At 37.5% G+C, this 22,893-nt stretch overlaps 1 protein-coding gene across 1 annotated transcript in view; it reads left to right on the top strand.

The window, feature by feature from the left end:
• Positions 1-22,513, top strand: part of LOC119792875 (cytohesin-3-like) — a 71,106-nt gene extending 48,593 nt beyond the window's left edge. Inside the window, exons 10-13 of the mRNA XM_038299711.1 lie at positions 7,906-7,982; positions 11,244-11,315; positions 11,431-11,585; positions 20,921-22,513. Coding sequence (XP_038155639.1) covers positions 7,906-7,982; positions 11,244-11,315; positions 11,431-11,585; positions 20,921-20,993 — 377 coding nt within the window. The 3' untranslated portion in view covers positions 20,994-22,513. The remainder of the gene's footprint in view (positions 1-7,905; positions 7,983-11,243; positions 11,316-11,430; positions 11,586-20,920) is intronic.
• The last annotated feature ends 380 nt before the right edge of the window (positions 22,514-22,893 follow it).

Consider the following 22,893-nt stretch of genomic DNA (forward strand, 5'->3'; position numbering starts at 1 on the left):
TGAACTTCCATATTTGGTGTTTTTTGCACCATGTTTTCTTTTTCTCCCATGATATTTACATTTGATCACTGCTGCGCTTTGAGAAATGGAAATATTCTTAAAGGTGTCTAAACAAAATGTCATTTTGTGTGCAGTCTGTGTTTACAAAATGACAATAAAAGTCAAAGTCTAAGTCTGAACACAATAAACTTCCAAAGGATTTATGTTGGTCACTTACTGATTTGAATGATGCTTCATCTGTCATGTTATGGTGACTTTATCTGGGCGTGTTTGATTTGAAGATGAACATTGATCTGAAAGCAAAGCTGTTGCAAAGCGTAGCTATCTCTGTTGGTCTCTACAAAGATGAAGCAGTGTCTGTTTTATGGCCTCAGCTCTACTCTATTTAGGATAAATATTTAAATGTGATGTGCATGGCCAGATTGTTCTTAAATTTGTTCATCTTCATGATTGCTGCTCAAGGATTTGTTGCGTACATCAACAAATCCTACATTCTTAATCGCCCCTTTGTTTTATCTCAATCTAAGCTCGTAGCTTCTGTTCATCCTTCTGCCTTTAAGAAATCCCTCAGCATTTATTTCCCTCTTTTGTTCTTCCACTCTGTCCTTTGAGGGCTGTTCCCTCTTAAATCTTTGCATTAGGAGGTTAGTAACACTCCGACCTTCTCTGTCCTTAAATGTAAATCCCAGAATGCTATGTGCCAGCGACGGCCGTCGTATCTCCCCACGCTGGGGCCCCAAATGTGCGCTCCAAATCAGAGCTGTGAGGGGACAAAAAGGTTCATTAGTGCCGTGAGGTGATGGGTTATCTCATGCAGGTTTGAGGTCTTTGATCTGTGTGAGGATTGTCTACATTCTTCTTGTATCTCTGAGGAGGCTGCATGATGAACTGGGATTTTCCTACATGCACAGAAGAATAACATCAGTACCTTTTTTTTCTTTTATCTCAACTTTATTTAAAAAGCCCTTTAAAATAACCACAGCTGCCGCAAAGTGTTGTACATGTGAGGTAAAGTTAAAATAGTAGAAAACAACATAAAAATTTAGAGTAATAAAACAAATATAATACAATCAATTAATTCAAACAAATAAAACCAAACAAAAAACAATAAAACAAATACAAATATAGAGTCTCAAGCTGTGTTAAAAGCCAAAGAACAGAAGTTTTAAGGGAGCAGCAGGTCTGACTGAGGCACCGACCATGAACGTAGGGGTGGAGACTTAAATAATATAAATAAAATTAAGCTGAAAATGTAAAGGTCTCAAATTAAATGGGGGAAGTTTGGCTTGGATGTTATTATACAAATTTATAAGCAAGGGTGAATATCAACGAGTTATAATATATTAAAATGTCTAATATTAATTTTGCTTCTCTGATATTTAACATTCTAATCTTTTTATTTTAGAACATTTTAATATTACTGTAAATCTGAACCTTTGGAAAGGAATTTTAAACCACAGATGTTATGGCCGACACAGTCATTGGAACACAGCAGAATTGACAGTGAAGCCAACAAGAAGAAAAAAGCCTCAACAAGTTCTCTATATCTATAGAACTAGGCTGTTTAAAGAGCTTCAGCAAAACAGGAAGGTTTAGTAGATGCAACCCTGAGAGAACAGTCCATGGTTCCAGATCCACCTCAAAAAGAAATCCAGACTGCCACTTATTTGGGCAAAGGAGGCACTAAGTACAAGCCAGCAGCTCAGAGGCTTAAAGTTCTCTCATGTTGTATCAAACTGAGTTCCAAAAGTCTGGAGAAAGAGTGGAGAAGCAGAGAGTCCACATTGATTTAGTTCTGGTGGGAACTTTCCTCTGTAACAAATAGGGTTGTCACGATACTAAACTAAGTAAAATATTCGATACTCGATACCATTTTCAATACCACAAGGATAAAAACAAAAACTCCAAAATTCAACAGAAATTTTTCATTAATAAACAAAATACAATAAATAGATACATAAATACAATAAACAATGTTTTGAGGTTGTATGCTGTGCACAATATTAAGCAAGCTTCATAAAAAACTTATTAAATTAAAATGATGTGTTCCCTCCTTGGCTATGCTTTGCACACATAACAATGACACTAGCCAGACCGGTTAAGAAACAAAAATATATTTCAGCAGCTGCACCTGTTACAAAAAAAACTCTGAAACTGAAAAGTGCGTAGAATTATTCAATCACACAGTGTTCTGGAAGTGCATTTTCTACTATTCTGCACTTTATATGAATGACTGTTTAGGTGCCACTGGTGATAGCACTGTATCGATACTAAAAACGAGTATTGTATCCGGATACAACTTTCCAGTATCGATACTTTTGACAACCCTAGTAACAAAGGTAATCAATGACGTCTACAGGTGTTGGCAGTTTTGCCAACTCAACAGCAAGGAAAATCGCTACTGGCTGTCCTAGAAGGCGCTAGAGGATGTCAGTCATTTAATTTGCACACCTCATGTCATCCAGCTGCAATAGATTCTGAATCCCTCCAATTTGTATTTTTTATTTTTATACTGTCAATTTGTCTGTTGATTTGAAGTGGAAAGGTTTACTCTCTCTGCTGCAGTGCAGGAGGCCTGTTCTGCACAATGACAGCGGGCAGTGAGCAGAGATGGGAAGTAACGAAGTACAAATACTTCGTTACTGTACTCAAGTAGATTTTTCTGATATTTTTACTTTACTTTACTACTTATTTTTATGGCGACTTTTTACTTCTACTCCTTACATTTTTACACAAATATCTGTACTTTCTACTCCTTACATTTTAAAAAAGTAAGTAAGTAAACTTCATTTGTATAGCACTTTTCACAGACGAAGTCACAAAGTGCTTCACATGATATCATAAAAACAACACAAGTAAAAACAGATAAAATGCAATAAAAGCTAAAATAAATAAGTGAAAAAAACAATACGCTATGTGCTTTGGAAGGCTAGTGAAAACAGGTGTGTTTTTAGCTGCTTTTTAAAGATATCCATCGAGTCCAGGGAGTGCAGGGACAGGGGGAGTTCATTCCAGAGACGGGGTGCCACCGCTTTAAAGGACCGGTCTCCTCGGGTTTTAAAACGGGTCCGAGGAACCATAAGCAGGTTTTGACCTGAAGACCTTAGGCTACGGACCGACGTATACGGCTGGATCAGACCTGTCATGTAGCCAGGCGCCTGTCCATGAAGGGCCTTGAAGGTTAGGACCAGGATTTTAAACTTTATCCTGGAAGCAACAGGAAGCCAATGTAGGGACTTCAGGAGAGGATTAACATCCGCTGTCCTATTTGTACAGATCAGGAGCAGCAGAGTTCTGGACAATTTGTAGGCGACCAAGCTCCTTCTTGCTCAGACAGGTAAACAGGCTGTTACAGTAATCCAGTCTTGCAGAAACGAAGGCATGGATGATTCTCTCCAAATCATCGTGAGAGAGGATTTTCCTTACCTTGGAGATATTGCGCAGATGGAAGTAATTGGCTCGTTACTTTAGTTTTGAATCATTTCAATGGAGTTACCGTTATTATTTTTCACATCATCAATACCAAATTCAATCTAATTGGATGGGAATCTACGTTGCATTTGACGCACCACTACAAGATGAATCAACAGATTTGGCGGTATTCATTGGCGGCAAATCATTGCAGCTTGGTGGCGGTGGCGTTAGCATAGTAGCATGGACGACGAGATGATTGAAAATGAACACAACGGAGATCTAGTCCTATTGGCAGACATCCATTTAAAATGTAGGCAACGGCATGAAAAAAGTGGTTTCTACTTTTACTTTTATACTTTAAGTAAATTTACAAGCCTGTACTTTGTTACTTTTACTTGAGTAAAGAAGTTTAATCAGTACTTCCACTTTTACCAGAGTATTTTTCAACACAAGTATCTGTACTTTTACTCAAGTACGGAAAGTGAGTACTTTTGCCATCTCTGACAGTGAGAGATAGGGAGTTACCAGAGTCTCCATTAACACGCCGGCGGGAGGGGGGCGTCTAATGACAACTGCATTAAGTTGGCATCACTGGCCGTTGGTCTACTGTTAAAGCAGTTGTTTACTGATGAAATTTAGAGCTCTTCATGTTTCTCTCTGATGATACACTTTGTAGATGTACTGATTTCATTTTAGTTAGACCAGTTTGCTCCTCCACAAACTGCCAAAGATACCAGCAGCTGCTTTAATTACCATGAAATCACTGCGCTCAACTGGTCATCAAACTTACCTGATCTTAAAACCCATTTTTCTCTTTGAGGCTCAAAAATCAAACTCCTACTGATAGACTGAGGCCATCTGGGTTTAAGAGCAAAACTTCACAATACATGAGAATACTTTACACCAGAGGGACACTTCTGAGTCTTTGTTGATAATATATAATTATCAGAAGATGTTTCAGAAGTTATTGACATGCAGGTATATCTTCTTTTTGTGTTTTTGTTTTTTTTTTACAATTTTTGTACAAATTTCACTTCATTTTCACTTTATTTTTTAGCAAATAATCCAACATTAAACAACAAAACAACAATATCAAAACCAACAATTTACCAAAAAAAAGGAATAGGCTGAAGCAAAGCTTATTATTGCCTACCCTGTTTTATATTTACAACCTTTACAACCTACAGGTTCTTTACTGCGTATATAAATATTCAAATCTACATTTTGAAATTCACCAAGAAAGGACATAACTTTAAATCATCATTCAATTCATTCCACATTTTCACACCAATAACTGAAACACATCTAGACTTTATCTGGCTCCTCTCTTTTGCACATTTAAATATAAACAAACCTCGCAAATTATATTTATTCTCTCTTAACTTAAATAATTTCTGAATACCAGAAGGAAGACTTTTGTTCACTGCTTTATGCATTATTTTCAGTATTTTTATATAAACAATGTGTTGCTTTGAATGAAGAGTTTATCAGTTGGTTCACAGTATCTTCAGTTAATCTTAGAATTAGCTAAGTACAGCCTAAGAATAAGTCCTTTTAGGATAACTACGACACATTTAGTTATTTTCTTGTTAACACTGTTAGCTTTGCTATCAAAGTAACTCCATGTCCGGCTCCGTTCACGCTGCTCTTTGCAGGTAGAAACCATAGCCCTGTTTGAGCTTCAGCGGAAGCTTGACTTTGTGCTGTGGGAATGAACACATACTGCTGTGCAGCTGCTCATGCATTGAAATGAAAACCTCCTTGCCTCTTTCAGTCCTCCTTCCTGTGTTACTGCCCTGCAAACCGCTCCCTGCTTTGCCATGATATCCTCTCTCTTCCTGTTTTGACCCCTCTGCTCTTCACCAGAACACTTTTTTCCCCTCATTAATGCATTCCCCTGTAACTCCACTCTCCATCAGAGCCACCCCAGCTGAGTGTAATGAGGGAACATGATTGTTGATGTCTTAATGAAGGCACTCTCCTGGAGTGTCAGCTTTCTGTGTCTGTGCTCCCACAGCACTCTGCTGTTACCACTGAGGCTGCTCCTGCGCCTGAACCTGCCATCATCAAACCTGGATGCCAAATAAAGTGGTGCACCTCCAATAAAATGTTTAACTGAGTTAATCACAGAGCGTAATTAATTCATTAATCACAATTAATAGCATTTTAATTGAAAATCATGTGCTCTATAAATATAATTGCCTTAAACAATATATTAACATTCATTATAGCACAATTTCTTCCACTGAATGTGGTAAAAACTAATAGCACCAAGACTATTATGCCTTTAAGGATTTAACTTTTGCTGTAAACAAAGGTTAAAGTAACATTTCTAAAACAGACAGAACTATAAACTACATATAATCAGTTGAAGCTTCTCGAGGTGCAAAAACATAAAGCTCTAAAACATCTAATTTGCTTTATTGCTCTTTTTTTATGAACCAGAAACAATCCCATCTACATGAATATGTTGCCGCTCACATGTCCCATCAAACACACCAGAATGGTGCAGATTAGTACTGAACGTTTGCAGATGTGTAATTAATGTGTAATTATAATCAAACATCTATTTCATAGCTGAACCTCCAGATGTATTTAAAGTTCTGAAAACATAAACACTTTCATTATTTTTCATAACTCTAGATCATAAAAACAGTTAGCATAAATTCTTTGACTATTAACTAGTTACTTTGATTGTGCAGTAACTCAGTTAATAACTATAACTTTTAGGTAACATTCCCTAACAGTCACTATCACTTGTATCAGTAATAATTAGGTTGTTAGGTACTCTGGTATCCATCAATTCCATCAATTCTGCAGAACTTCTGAACACCTTGGCTGCAGATATAATGTACCCTTTAAAATAGATATTATATTATAACCAAAACACTGAAAACAACTATTGGTGAACGGGTTATTAACCTGTTTTACCTCTGGGCAGGTGCTTGTGTTTGCCTCGGCTGTTGCAGTAACAGAATGGCATGACTTCCAACGTTTTAAATGTTTGCACAGAAAACAAGCAGATGTATTTACTTGTAATATAGGTTAGCTTCAAGCTTAGCAACACTGCCTGTCAGGAGGTCATTAGGAGGCCCATGTTTACTTTGTGTTTAACCTTTCTGTCATTTTATCACCTGAGAATTATGGAGCAAAAGGAAAAATGTAAGGGTTTGAATTTCGATCTGGGTGGGAATAATGGAAATACGGTACAATATGTGTCTTATTCAATTCAATTCAGTTTATTTCTATAGCGCCAATTCACATCATGTCATCTCAAGGCACTTTACAGTTCAACCAGATCATCCAGTCAGATTGATTCAAAGTTTTCTATCTAAGGAAAACCAGCTGATTGCATCGACTCATTGAGTCAAATACAATCCATCACACTAAACATGCTTGTAGCGACAGTGGAGAGGAAAAACTCCCTTTTAACAGGAAGAAACTTCCAGCAGAACCAGGCTCAGATGGCCGCTCACACTGCCATCTGTTGTGCCACCTCATAGAAATCTCCACAAATAGATTCAGAGGCAGATACATTGAATGTCCCATAAAATGAATAATAATAGCTGTCATCCACTGTACAAAAAAATAGATTAAAACAGATATATTAAGATAGGAATCAAAACTTAACTGAAGATGCAATTTGAAATAACAAGCAGAAGGAATTCTCCATTCTATCTGGGTATTAAATGCAAACTAAAGTAAAAACAAAGAGAACTGGTTAAGTATTATAAAGTGCTTTTTTTATTTAGCACATGAGGTCTCAAAAGTAATTTAGCAAGTAATCCTTTGAAATCTGCACTAGCAGCCTGTAAATCCTCCCATCATAAATGTCAGTTTTTGAGGATAACTTCAAACATATGGTTGAAGCAGATTGGCTGTGCTGAACAAAGGATTGTGGGTCAACTGCAGCAGACTTAAACCTAAACGTGGACGTAGACCTCTGAATAGTCTGTCTGATTAGTGATTGCATCATTAACGGCTGTTTTTCTGCTGATTCAGCAAAGATGTCCTTATGGTGAACAAATTGCAGATCATGTATTGATGGAATAGGTGGTGCTCAGATGAGGTTAGAAACTGAAAATTCGAAAAACCTGTGAGATGGAGGCAGGTAGAGATTTTGTCTCCGATAGAGCAAATAAAGAAGGTCTGAGTCAGATTTGTATCACCTAAACTTTTGTTTAAAAAATGTCCTGGTTTATTGGTTTTCTGGTCAAGTGGAACCCATAAACATGTTGACCGTGCCTAGTCTGAGCTGCAGTGGACCCTGATGCTGCAGCTGCCATGTGGGCTGGTTCCTGGATGCCTTTTCTTCAAGTTAAAACAATGTTCCAATGACTTTAACCTCCCAAACTCTCCTTACTTCCCCCTAGGGATCAGGGGGAGGGGTTAGAGCCTTGGATACCACCAGATGTGGCTCATAAAACTGGGGTTTACTGTCGGTTTTATGTGGGAAAACTTGCTTAAATACTGTTTGTTTCTCACTGATAGGCGGCAGAGTCAAAACGTGGAAGAGAAGATGGTTTATCCTGACTGACAACTGCCTCTATTACTTTGAGTACACGACAGTAAGTACCACAAAACACTCATCAGCAGTTAAAGAGCAGCATTTTTAAAATGCTTCTTTATTGTTTCCAGGCTTTTATCTTAAAATAGTTAAATTGATTCATATGTCTGAAATCAAGAAATGTGTAAAAAAAAAGTGTTAAAAGTAAGGCACTTGTAGTCACATTAGGAATAAATAACTCAACATTCACCATTATAAAAGTAGCAATGGTAAAATCTCCAATATGATTTAATTAACTGAAGGTTTATGCAGTGATTTGTTCCTCTGATTTAATTTTCCGCAGGGCATAATGAGTGCCTCTAATATAAAGTTAGCTGTAAAGGACTTTGCTTCTGAATGGCATCAATATAATATTAAAATAGCTAAACAGAAAGGCAAACAGGAAATACAAACATTGTAAAGATAAAAAGAATGATAAGTTAGGTCAGATTAAGAACCATGTCTTTGCTCAACATCTGCATGATCATTGCTTCAGTGAGTTATGCTAAAGTTTTCAAACTCAAACTTGACCAAAGACTGGACAAAGTTTGAGAAGCAAATAAAGCAAATCTAATTTCTTAGTCACAGATGTAAAGAAATTGGCACAAGTCTTTGGCCTCCGGGTTTACTATTAAACAGATGTTTCTCTTTGGAACCAAATGAGCCACACTCTTCCAATTAACATGAGGCATAATTTAAAACATCTGCAAAATCCACAGCAACACATCTGGCACTGCAAGGATGTAACCCCCCCCTTAAAACCCCACCACCTGGAATACACTAGAGCCTGTATAGGTTCTGAGGATCACACCAAACCTGCTGGGAGCTTTTGTCCAGGACATGTTTTCTACTCCTGCTGCCTTTCTCCATGTGTACACAGCTCTGCTACTCTGTAGATCAGTATTAGTATTACTTTATTATTTTCCTTTTAGAGAAATGGCGTAAAACATAAACAGAATCACTCTGCAACAGTTGTAAAAACAAAAAAGACAAGTAAGCAACAGCGGATGAACATGGAGCAAAAGGTTAACTCTCCCCCGGGGGTTATTTCCCCTATGTGGCTAGGAAGAATGTAAACCTTCAGCATGTTTTCAGTTAACATTTTTTTGTTCACTCAGATACTCCTTAGCTCAAAGTATAAAGGAACAATAAGAGAAGAAGAACACTTCGACGGAAGGGCGACTGAAAAAAACTAAAAAAAAACGTTAACTGATTATTACATTTTATTTCAGTTTAATATGAATTTTGATTTTAATCTCAGAATTCTGACTTTAATCTCAGAATTCTGACTTTTTTCTCAGAATTCTGACTGAATTCTGAAAATAAAAAAATAAATAAAAATAAAAAAATGTTCCCATAATAAACTGAAATAAAATTAAAAAATCAGTTAACTTTTTTTTTTTTTCCAGTGGCCCTAATCCTCTTCCCTACACTTCAGATGAGTTCATTTTGCATTAAATTTTTTTAATGTGATTTGAACTCTATTTATGTAATATGGTGCTGGCATGTTGTGCAACAAACACCTACATGCCTCTTTCTGGTTGAATCTGGACAATCTTATACTAACAAAAAAACCCCACAATTATTTGGAATTATTACAGGTTAAAAGAAACAGTAGAAAAACTATGACTAGTTGAACATGTTGGGCTAAATATATTGTTATTTTCCTGTTAAATTAAAAATTGCAGTTTGGGCTACATTAAAAACTGCATTATATTTAAAAATAGTGTATTCTTATGTTTTTCCCCCATGGAGGTCACCATTTTTTTCACCCTTGCAATGCATGCTGGGTTGATGTGCAGTTAGGCCTTACTGGACCGAAGCCTACAGAGTAAAACAGGAAGGCTAACATTAGCTGTGCAGTTTTTTATCGTACTACATTTGACTGGTGGAATTTGTGACGATGCTCCACTGCGTCGCTGCCTCAAAGTCTTAATAAACCGTCATACATGAGAAAAACAAACGCAGTAAACTACTGTTTACTATATTAGCTGGAGCTAAAACCATTAGCAGAGGCTAACATGAAATGGAAATAACATTGGGAGATAATGAATAACTGTTTAAATAGACAGAGACTTGTCTGTAACTCACTATAAAACATAATTCTACCTGTATATTTTCTTCCTTTTATTTCAGGTCAACCTGAAACGTTTTAAATGACTTATTGCTGCTTTTACTGGATGGAGCTAGCGCTACAGGTCCTAGCATTGGTCCTGGTGACATTTCTATCAAATAAAATTACAAAAAATATGTACAAATAAATAACAACAAAGCTTGATGAGAATCACAAGATAAAGCATTATACTGATGATACTTAGACCTATTTTCAGAAATACTTTTGCAATGCTAATAATATTTTTAACATATAATATGATGAATTTAAGGAAATATACTCTAACCAAATCTGCTTTTATGGTGTACGTATATGATCCAGGGTATATCCTTTCTTCTGATTTAATCACTACATGGGTTCACTATAGGATTTAGGTCTAAAGACTGAAATGATAGTGAAAAAAGATTTGACAAAAGTAAAAACTGTGATTTGGACAATAGATTAGTATTGCACTGAAACACAAAATGATATGAATTTTATTAACAATGTCCCAAAATATCAGAGTTCATGAGTTTTCTAGGGAAACAGGCCCATAGCATCCCACCTCCTCCACCATAATATAAGAAATGGACAATATTCTCCATACAACTCAACTGGAAGATTTATTTAAAATGCACATTGTGTTGTGCTATATTATCTGCCTCTATTGTACATCACAACACTGAACCATAGCAAATGTTATATCCTGCTCATTCTTTGTGCATCATACTACAAAACTTTTATATTCAGTCATCAGTTATGATGAGTAAGAGCTGATCATCATCTGACCAGAGCCAGCTGTACTGGTAGCATAAAATCAAACTCCTCATGTTTATGTTTGTGATAAAAGCAAAGGAAGGATTTTGTTCCTGGCATGCTGAATGCAGATCTGACCATAGATATGAGCAAGTTCAGACAAGTAGTAGTTTTCTTCACTATAACTTGATGTTTGAGGATAAACATCTTTCCCTTACTAGCATAGCATGGATATTTAGGGTTTTTTCCCCCCAGTGTGCTACTGCAAGATAAAATGAATTTGATGCTGTGTGACGATGTAAACTTTGAGCAAAGTTTCTTATGTGCTTCTTTATGAATGGATGTTGTCCTGGTAATGATCTTAAATGTAGGAAAATTAATTCACAAAATGAGCAACATGTTGATGCTTCCCGGATGGTTTGTGTGTTTCCTAAGGATAAAGAGCCTCGTGGAATCATCCCCCTAGAGAACCTCAGCATCAGAGAGGTGGATGAGCCAAGAAAACCTGTAAGGAGATCCTCTCCGTCATTTCAGTTTGCACATTTCCTGTTGCCTAAATAAAAACATATTTCTCCTGTTTGTTTCCGTGAAATGCTGATTGCCGCTTATCGTTGCTTCCTAGAACTGCTTTGAGCTCTACAACCCCAGCCACAAAGGGCAGGTCATCAAGGCCTGCAAGACGGAGGCAGACGGGCGCGTTGTGGAGGGTAACCACGTAGTGTACAGGATATCGGCCCCCACCCAGGAGGAGAAGGAGGAATGGATCAAGTCCATCAAGTAAGACGAGGCCCATTGTTGTGGATCCATTTACACTCTGAGGGCTCTTAGCCAGCGCCGGGCTGCTCCCACATGAGACTTTCACATGTCTGACCTTCACACTGTGAGAAACCAACACTCACACAGACAGGAGTGTCATCAAAAAATGTATAACCCCCAACCACCACACACACACACACACAGGCTGCTGGCTAAATGTGAATCCACTTCTCACACTTCCACGTTGATAACACTTAGAGGTAATCCTGCTCTTTTGGAGAAGGTCACTTCCTTCTGATTTAAAAGGTAAACAGAAAAAAAACCCAAACAGACCTTCAGAAAAAGTGTCTTAGTGCATTCTGCAGAGTTTCAGTATTATTTATAACTCCCAGTGCCTTGCAAAGCATCCAAACCCCCTAATATGCATTTTCTTAAATGTCCACCACAGATTACACTGCGAAAAACATCTAGAAATAAGTAAAAAAAAAAAAAGTTAAATTGAGTGTATTTACCCTTAATTTTAGCAGATAAATAAGATACTTTGCCAATGGAATGAGTATTTTTACTCCTAAAATAAGATAATTAGATAATATGCTCTTGAAATAAGACAAGGCAATTGTTTTTTCTTATTTTAAATGTAAATTGTCTTGTTCTATTGGCTATATGTCATTTACCTCCTCAAATCAAGAAAAATGCACTTAATTTAAGCAAAAATGGCTCATTTAGATTTCCATTTTTTGCTGTGTACCAGATATTTAAGATGCAACAGAACTAACCCTTATTGTTCCACAGTGGAGACATTCAGGTTTACCAGCAGCAAAGTTAAAAGCTTATGGAAGCATGTAAAGATAAAAACAAGAATCAAATTAGAAAGTAAGGGCAAATTTACAATGTGCATAGTGCAGATATTAAAATGTGCTCACTGAGATTAAAGAGTAAGTAGCTGAGTAGTGGGATTTAACAACTGTTAGAAATCTACATCTATGTTAATTTGTTTAAAATAAAAGATTATTTAAACGTAATAAAAAAAAACAGGAGTGTATTCTTTCTGGGAGCATTAATGCCTATAAATCTTTGCTGCATTAAAACCAAATGAGCTTTTAGCTGCAGGAGCAGCCGGTTTACATGCATGCAAAGGTGCTGCGGTGCATTTCTAGTAGCTGGAGAAGAGCATTACGAGCGGTTACAGTGAGTATTTGTGGCACGTTACGCTTCACAAGCAGCTGACGCTTGAATTGGAAAATCTGAACTTTTGCTGCTCAAGGCGCCACAGCCTTCAGTCAGAGACAGTGGTGTCCTGGTAGGACATGCGGGCACCGATGCAGGGCGCAAGCTTGTCAAACTGGGCTCTGGTGAGACGAAAATAGCTTTTGAAGCGACCCTCATCAGCGCACAGCGCTTGGAGTAGGTAGTCAAATTCTGAACACCTCTGAAGTATCTAGTTTAGCTTCATTTTTTTAATTTATTCCACTCAATAAAATGTATCTAACCCCATGTATAAAAATGGTAAAAAATTATTTTAAAAAAGAAGAAAAAGGTAGGAATACAGACATTGTGCAGGGTTCTTAATGACGGTGTTCACCAGCTGAATTTAGTAAATAAAGCCACTCTTTAAATTTCATGCTCTATTGTACAAAATACCGGCAAAGGAACGAGGGCAGCTCCTCTCAACCCGCATTTACTGACACGCTTTGCTGATTCGCTAGACGTGTCTGCGACATCATATGGACAAGCACAAAAGATGAAGCAATATAAATGATGAAGCAGCAGAAGCTGCTCAAAGAGCGTTTGGTTTGAAAGCAGCAAAGCTGCTTGGAGGAGGGATCTGTGATAACCCTCCTTTGGCTACTTTAAATAGAGCTAACATTTACTAAAGTAGCTCTCAAACTCTATGCATGTGGGATAAGACATGATGTAGCTCACCACCTTCAGTGTGTGATTGAATGGCTGCACAACAAAGTGCATAACTAGAGCTGAGATAACTTCCTTTTGGGATCTATGTCTCTACCAGCTCTGCAAAGTTAAGGAATCCAATTAGTTCTGTTTGAAAAGTAGCTTCAACTTAGTCCAGTTAGATAGGAAATGTCTGAACACATCAATGTTCTCTTGATTGATTTGATTGAGGGATCGTTAAAAAAAATGCTTATTTAAACACAAAGCAATTTAGAAAATTAAAATGTATATGCATATACATATGTATACAACAAAAGAAATAAAGATGAACAGAATATAGTAAAAAAGAAATGTCTAAAAGGAGCAAAAAGCAGGAAACAGCTATTTAATCCCAGAATTGCTGTTCATTTACTGTTCCGTCTATTTATATATATTAATATATAATATTTATATATAATACATATAGATATCTATTGATTAATCGATCAAACAGTAAATTAACAGCAATAAATATATGTTAGATAGATAGATAGATAGATAGATAGATAGATAGATAGATAGATAGATAGATAGATAGATAGATAGATAGATAGATAGATAGATAGATAGATAGATAGATAGATAGATGCAAAAAACATGGAAATAGTTAAACAAATATTCTTTCAGTAATTTTCATCACTGTAAGTTTAATAATGACAATAATTACAACAATAAAACAGCTATAACCCAAACATAGATAGTAACAACTGTTATATAGGAGTAGAAAAACATGAATAATGTTCTTATCTGCATAAAAGAATAGTAAGGAATCAGTCGGTTGCAGGCCTGGAGATTGACCAGTGCGTTTCAAAACGTCATCATGTTTAGATCCAACCCACTGGTGTGAAAATAAATAAACCCAGACATAAATAGACGTCTTCCTGATCGAAAAACACAACAAAAATATGGTGATTTATGTTTTTTAACTGCTAAAAAAAAAGACATCAGAAATCTTTGTCATGTTGAAATCAAACACTCAACACTTTTTATGGTTTTACTCTTTTGTTTACGTATTATTTTCCTTTTTTATTTTATAACTTTGCACCAAGTTCTCTTGGTCCATTTACATAAAACTGCAAAAAGCTTCCATATAACGTCTTAAAATCTGATGCTGTGATTTAAGGCGGGGCTGTCCCAACTTCCTGTTTAGTGCTTGAAGCGCCACCTTGTGGTGCAATGAAAGGGGCCTTAATTGGAGTGAGATCTAAACTCAGCCTTTTTCTGTCATGTTATCAACATGCATAAACATTTCAGGCGATGCAAACATTTTTTCAAGAAAATGGTTCCAGCAGCTGCTCTGTTTTCAGGCAGAGTTATGATGATTCTGTGAATGGGACAGTGCTTTATTGATCAGCCCCAATGGCTCTCCTCCTGTCAGCTTCTCTGCTCCATACAGTATTCAATCAATATTAGGGCAGAAAATGATATTACTGCTTTCTATCATGCTCTAATGAGCTTATAGAGGCTCTTAGTACTGACAGATGTGCATCTGTTAAATGGGGGTGGCGTCATTTAGAGGAGTTCCTGAAATCTTGTTGGGAGGAGGCTGCTTCATGTTCAGAGAAAGAGAAGCTCGTTTTCTGTGTTTGGAACATTTAGATGTTTCCGATGACCCTCAGATATCCAGACATGCATCATGGTAGAGGTCGTCCTTGTCACTGTGGGAATAATAACCGTCAGACTGGACAGAGCTGTTCTGTCCCAGGCTGGGATTGACTGAGGTGGCAGACTGCTGCCCAGCAGTCAGCACATTCTTACACACATCAACTGTATCCATTAACACACAGCGTCCCAACCTGCTTTGTCTTCTATGCAGACGGCTTTTGTTTTCACCCATAGAGAGGAGGCTGCGACACGTCAGCCGCTAATTATTCAGCGTTTTCTTTCCATCTTCTGACTGTGAAGCGACGCTGTCAGTGTTCTAAAGGGGCTGATGTGGAGATGGATTAACACGTCACATGAAACTACCGCTGTTATCAGATTTATTTTAAAAGGCAACTAAAAAGCTCATAAATGAGGAGACTTTGTCTTTGTTTTACTGTTTGGGTTTCACTGCGCCCTCATGTCGGTCTTTGCAGCAAAACAAGAAGGTGTTTTCACCAAATAAAAACTAACTCTACACTGAACATCTATGCTTAACATGAGCTTCAGCTCGTCGTATATTAACCCCTGGAACCCTACGGACCCACCGGTGGGTCCAGCTGCTACGTGACCTCGTAATTTTAACAAACCCCCAGTATTGATGTAAAAAACACATTTGCCACAGTTTGGTGACATATCTGGATAACTGTGCCAAAATGGCCTCTCCGCCTAAGAAATTTCTCACTAATACCATTCTAAAATAAATATGATTCATCTGATTGAGCCCACATTTGGTATATTTTTACACAACATTTAGATTTGAAAGTCTGTACTACTTTTTTGTGCTATAAATAATATTTTGGTAGTGTTTTGCAATGTTTATTTCAAAGAAAATTTTGGCGAGGTTCAAAAAATGCAAAATATTTTGTATTTTGTCCCTAATATTTCAGGCAGGGTCAAAGCTACAATGGTGCTGACACCAGAAAACCATTCTATGACATCTTACCTTTACAGACGTACCAAAAGTTTCTTCTTAAATCTAATAGCTGTGAGGCTATAAGTGATTTACTTTTGTGTGTTTTTGTCAGGCAGAAATGTATTTATACGCCCTTAGGGTGTAAGATTTTAAACACATCAGGACATAGAAGGTTCACTTGCTTCTCTTGAGTTAATGATTATGATCTTTAAGAGCTTCCATAACTGCAGATGTTCTTTCATTGAGCCGATTTGGAGCCTTTTGTATCTTGAAACAAAAATAAGAAGTAAAGAGATCAGCACTCACCTCAGAGGGCTAATTCTGCCCTAATTATACCATTTAAACCAGGCTTACACTGTGAAATCTTTTTTTTTGCCCTTTTCGGGCCAACTTTCCAGTCGAGCGAGAATTTTTTCGATGGTGTCATGCCTCGTATAGTGTATAGGGGGTAAGGAGGAGCGACCAGCCTTAAATCAAACATGTTTGAAATTCAGTCGACCGTCGTGGGCAAATCTCTCAGTGGCCAAACAAGGATTCTTTTTCTTCTTCCTCTAAGATGTAAACACAGCAGCATGGCAGGGGTGCAATGAGTGAAATGGAGTTATTTCTGTAAAACTGTCAGACATTTGCTCAGGCATGTCTTTGTCCAAATACGTCGTCTTTTCTTTTAAGGGCTTTCAGCACAAAATTCCACAAATTTCCAAGGCAGCGCGTTTCACTCTAGTGAGCTTCATATTCCTCTTTTACTCGTTTGGCTTCCAGATAGACGAGTCAGAGTAGCGTTACTCACTGCGGAGCTGAGTCCGCCGTGGTTTTTAGACGTACAGTGTGAGCTCATAGATCGCATCAGAGTGTCGTGCTGAAAATGCATCGTGAGCTTTGAACTCACAATGTACAGTGTGAGCTGTAGCTGCGTGCAACGATTGAAAAAAATTGCCCATTGTATGCCAGGCTTTAAAGGCCATTGATCTGAGCTGAACCGACCCTGGTTTGTTTGTACTCACTGTCTCTGGCTGCAGAACGACTCTGACAATGTCAAGGAGGAGTCCCTTTTTTTTTCACAATTAATGAACTTTCTATGGGTGGAACAGATTAGATTAAACAAGAGTAATATTCCTTAAAAATGATGCTTACACTTCCAAGAGGGAACTCTAATGATTGACAAACGGTATCAATAAGAGTTGATCTAGATGTTATGTTTCTTCCTCAAACACCAGTCATCAAATGCAGGCGGATTCTGCCGCTTAAACCACAGTTGAAGGTTGTTTGCCTCAAGTGGCCAAAACCAGGAGGGAAAATTAGAGGTGGCTTGTAAAATGAATCAAAAATCTCTGAATAACTTTAGTTGAAAAGGGTACAAATGCAGCAAATAGACCTGATTGACTCGTTCTATAATTTAAAAAAAACAAGATTTTAATAACAAATCATTATAAAGAAGTAGCCCTTGTTTTATTTTTTTACTGTGTTTTATCAGAATGTTACAAGTTTGATTTATTGCAGATCAGGTAAAAAAAAAACCCAGCTTGAATTAATATATTTCCAAAAGAGTTCCTTTTCTCTGGAATTAAAGGACCAAGCCCAGCTCCTGAAAATCAGCAGACTCAACCATCAGATTTCCAGATTGGTCACTCCAGAGAACGCATCTGTTCTATAGTCCAGTGGCGCTGTGGTTTACATCACTGCCTCCGATGCTTTGCTTTGCACTTATGGAAGTTTTGCCTGGATGCAGCTGCTCCACCATGGAAACCCATTCAATGAGAGAGTATCTGAAGGCAGCATGAGGTGTGGAGGTGTGAAGTGATCTTTCATCCATGTTTTATGATTAAATAACCAAAAGGCCAAAAGCTGCTCTCAGAAATCTTTATCTTTCTGTGGATGTTGGTCTCTTACACAGGCGACATTTTCACTAGTGTTGCGCCGATGCCATTGTTTGGCCCCGATACCAGGCTGTGCAGTATCGGCCGATACCGGTACCATAATAATGTAAAATAATTGCCACCATGGCTTTGTCAAGCTGCTGCCTACCTTTGTGAAGCAGGAAAAAAATCTAATACAAAGTGAATCCAGTAGAACTTTTTATTGCCTACCAGGAGTGGGTGACAATAGTTGAATAAACTTATGGCTCTCAAAATGGTGTCGGTGCCCTATTTGTTGGTACTCGCTGATACCACCATTTTAGGGCAGTATCGGAGCCCCGTCCGATACTGGTATCAGTATCGGTGCAACACTAATTTTCAGCACTGGCTATGGAACAGCTGGTCTTCAAACACATCACAGGTAGACTTCTTGTGTGTCAAATAGCAGATCTGAGGGGATTATTCTGCCCGCTGTTCTGATCTGCTTCGTTGTAACTTTTCCTGATTAGGTCAGATTAGCCAATAATTTTTTATGACTTTGAGCCACAAACCCCCTCATGCTGAGGAATGGCTGAGATGTTCCTCCATGGGTTTCTCCAGATACTTTATGGTCACTCTGTAAAGCAGTTCATTTATCTTGCTGGTCACTTTAACCCTATAATGCCAAATGTATCATATTTGATACATACGGTTTCTGAAATGTTTTGCGTCTGACACCTTTTGCATAATTTAATGGTAAAAACTTTGCTCAGGGCAGAAGACTACACAAAAAATAATCTTGACTTATCGCATAGTAATAAATTATTAATATCAAAAATGTAATTCTGTTTTTTCTTTTTACATATTTTGTTAAAAGGGCAAATAAGGAATTCAAAGCAAAAAAAATTTATTTTATGTTTTGTTTTATTCTTGGATCGGGCTTTAAAGGGTTAAATGTGTGACCTGTCAGTAGGAGCCTGATCAGAGGTCGGGGCCGTTCTGTGGTCCAGGTAAGGGTCGACCTTCTGGAGCTCCTACAGCTGACTGTGTAACATTTGGTAGTGAGGAAATTTCATGCCTGAATTGGTTGCACAGGTGGCATCCTGTCAGCGTTCCATGCTGGAACTCACTGAGCACCTGACAGCGACCCCCTCCTTCACCAATGTTTGTAACAACAACCTGGGGGCTTGATTTTATACACCTGTGGCCACGGAAGTGTAGCCTCGTGAGACCGTCCTGATCTCGCGAGCTTTCAAGGTTTCACTCGCTAATCAGTCTGGAGACTCTCTGTTGAAGAAAATTTGGAGCCGTTCACCAAACGAACGTCCAATCAGCGTTGGCTTTGAGGTGGGTTGAGGTGTGACGCAACGAGAAGCGCAACAGTTCAATCTAACGAACATGGCGGCTTCAGCCGATGAAACTAGCGTTAGCGTGGCTATCGAGCAAGTTTTATCAGAATTACAGAGTATTTCTTCACTGAAAGAAGAGCAAAACACTGCTCTGGAGGCTTTTCTCAGAGGAAAAGATGTTTTTGCTCTTCTCCCGACTGGTTTGGGCAAGAGTAGCCTGGCTTGTGGTTGTGTTTTCGTCGTCGCTCTGTTAGTACGTCATATGCTTCGTTGATCTGATTGGTTTATTTGGCCCGTCTATCACCAACATAGGCCAATCAGCTAACCAGTATTTTCGCCCCTTCCCAAAATTACTTCAATGGAAGGTTTCCAGATGGATATGCGGAGCAAATCCATCTGGCGGAGTCAGGTTAACGGAAGTGACCCAATAATTTAACTCGATGAGCCAATATTTTTGGATATGGTTTATATTATGACTTTTTAGTATGTTCCTCCTTGCGATTTTGATCTTTGCAAAAGCATTGAAAACAAATGTTCTTTTTACTGTTGCAAAGAACATTTTTCATAAATGAAAATGAATAAAAATGCAATCCAGCAATGAATCTTAAAAAAAAAACTAAATAAAAGGTTTTAAGAAACTTTGCTGTTTCTCTGATCTTTTTTTGTAAGTTTTTTTATACATTTCGAAATAACTTTACATATTTCATATTTTAAAATTCTATTTCTTTTAATTCATCTTTTTTCAGATAGACCTAGATGAGTTTTGTTTTTTCAAATTGTGTTTCCCAGATCAAATTCTCCTTATTGCAAAATCAATATCTGGTATTAATATTTCTCTTATAGCCAATAATCAATATTTACCAATATTATATATATTCCTCTACCCTTTGGATGCCATTAAAGACCAACCACTGTGCTGACATGCTTCTCTGCTGCTGTTACACACCCATAATCCTTTGCGATGATGCTAAACAAAGGAGCAAAGCTGCAATGGGATGGCTGGAAAAGAAAAGAATCAAAGTCCAGTTGAACGTTTTTAGATGGTCCCACTGAGCTGTGAAAAAGCAAAAGTCTACAAACTGGTAAAGACTTAAAGGTCAGCCTAACTAAGAAACCTCGAGTGCCACAAAGACCATTAGAGACACCTAGAATTCAATCCTTCACGATTGATGCTTCCAGACGTCATTTCAAATTAATTTAATCTCTTAAGACATTATGGCTTGGTGGAAACGGTACTGTGCTTTCACATATTTGAGGTTATATTAAAATAATTTTAAAACTGGAATAAAGATCAGATCTTTCTTTGTGCTGCCGCTGCTTTTTTCTAATAAAACACATTTATGAATATTTCCACAGTGTATTTAACCTTCCAACTCCTTAAGTAACTTGTTTCACATTTATTCCCACGTTTAATGAGACAACTATCAATATTTAAATATATCTTTTAAAACCAACAAGTGACTCAAGGTTCTGCAGGTTAAAGAGGGTAAAAATGACATGTTGTTGATTCACAGAAGCTGCTGGGTGGCATTTTCTCCCTTTCAACCAAAATGCAGAGCAGACACCAAGCAGGAAGCACATTTGCTGACGGACTCAAACACATTGACCGCGCTGACAAAATGACCTTCATAGTGAACATTTGGATGCTGTCTTTAATCTGTGTTTTCCTGTTTCCTTTCACAGGGCGAGCATCAGCAGGGATCCTTTCTACGACATGCTGGCCACCAGGAAGAGAAGGATAGCCAATAAGAAATGATGACTGCCTGCCCTTGTGTCCATTTCTGTTTTTATCACTGAAGTCATGAAGGTCTCCCATCCGTTGATGTCAGGGATGAGGGACAAGCAGGTACAAAGGGATCATTTCTGGACCAACGATGCCAGAATCTCAAGGCTGTTCTGATGTGAAACTGAAGAAGAGGGAAGATTGAAAGACTTCTAATGAAGCACAGTCAAAGAAGACACAACTGCGACTGTCAAAAGGGAGCCTTTTCTGTAATGCTTGGGAGAGACTGCCCCCTGCTGGGCATTTAAGGAATGGGAACTAGTCACCATATACAGTGCCTTGCAAAATTTCCCCATTTATCTTTTCCACATTTTGTCACTTCATTTTATTTCAACTGGATTTTATGTGATAGACCAACACAAAGTAGTGCATTATCTTTAAGCAATGATATTTCTGTTTGTTTATTATTTTATTTGCTGATTAAAAATCAGTAAAATGAAGCATGAGTTGAATCAAGGATAGAGTAAATGCTTTGGAGATCTATACCAGCTTTTCAACTTTAAAATCTGAATTTTCTGCCTATTCTGGAGTTGAAACTCAGTCAGTTCAGGTGGAAAACTTTTCTGAGCACAATTTTAGCTCCGACTTTATATTCAGGGTTATTCTCCTGCAGCATTAACGTTTACCTTTCCTTTACCCAACAAATGATGCACCGTTTAGTGTTGGACTACCTCGTACAATCGCGCCGAAGCAGACTGATTTTTCTGGTGAAAAATTGTGAAAAAGTTCCAGAGCTTTGATTTATTTTTTTTGCAAGACACTGTAAACCCACAGAAACTCTGACGGCAGCTTTCCTGTCATCTTTTCCTTCATCTGCCGACGTGTTACAATATTTTATAGCAACTTCTGAAAGCCTCACGTTTATCAGTCAGCTGGTCTGGTTGGTAGCTTTCAAATGACCGAATTATGCAATCGTTCTGATTTATTCTGTAAATGAATTCACACACCTAAATTATAAAACGCGCAGGTATTTAATATCCGACTGCCAATGGAGAAATGAATGAGGGCTGAAGAGCTTAGTGTATAGAGTGTAATAATGACACATTTTAGACTGACTGTGCTTTTAAAAAGTTCTAATTCAGTTTGTTAATCATCTCTAAAGATTTTGTGTCCAAAAATCCATCTTTTTAATTTCAACTCTTTTGTATTTATTTTCTCCTCCTTCCAGTTAGCTTGTAGTAAATTGTGTACAGGTGGTTTTCTTTATGTTCATGCAGTGTTTATCCATTTGGCTACAATACAGCAAGAGAGGCGTTTTGTTTCTCCTGGTGTTGAAAAGAAGCCTCCTTATTCCTGTGGTTGATGAGGACGTAATACACATACAGGATTAAAGAAATAATGTCTTGTGAACATTCAGAAGGTCAATCAGAGTCTCTCAGTTTAACCAGCAGCTGGTGAACAGGTTACGTTTGTCATTGTTGTGCGTTTCTTTGGGGAAACATCCTTTAAAAATACTTTGATGTTAAATCTAAATAAAAAAATCATACTCCTTACAGGTATGTATTTTTTTATTTTATTTTGTTTTTTTTGCAAAACCAATGAGAAATCCTGATGCAGGGTTTAACCCAAAATAAAAGGCTATGGCTGGGTGAAACATGAAATGTTTTTTATTACGATATGTTTTTCTTTTCCTACTCTGATTATAAAAAGTAAATGCTGAATCAAAGCTTTTACCCAAATGTCATATTGGCTCATTTTCTTTCAAACGGCCGCAGATAAACAAAGGCTGGAAAAATAACCCTCTGACATACAAACAAATATATCATTATGTAGACCAGCTTTATATAAAGTACAAAGTCTCGTATCTCTTTGAAAAAATCTTTTTAAGATCTTGATGTTTATCACAGCCATAGAAATGACTTGTATATTGGTG

The sequence above is a fragment of the Cyprinodon tularosa genome, unplaced genomic scaffold, assembly GCF_016077235.1.
Source record: "Cyprinodon tularosa strain WSP-4 unplaced genomic scaffold, ASM1607723v1 ctg433, whole genome shotgun sequence".
Taxonomy (NCBI): domain Eukaryota; kingdom Metazoa; phylum Chordata; class Actinopteri; order Cyprinodontiformes; family Cyprinodontidae; genus Cyprinodon; species Cyprinodon tularosa.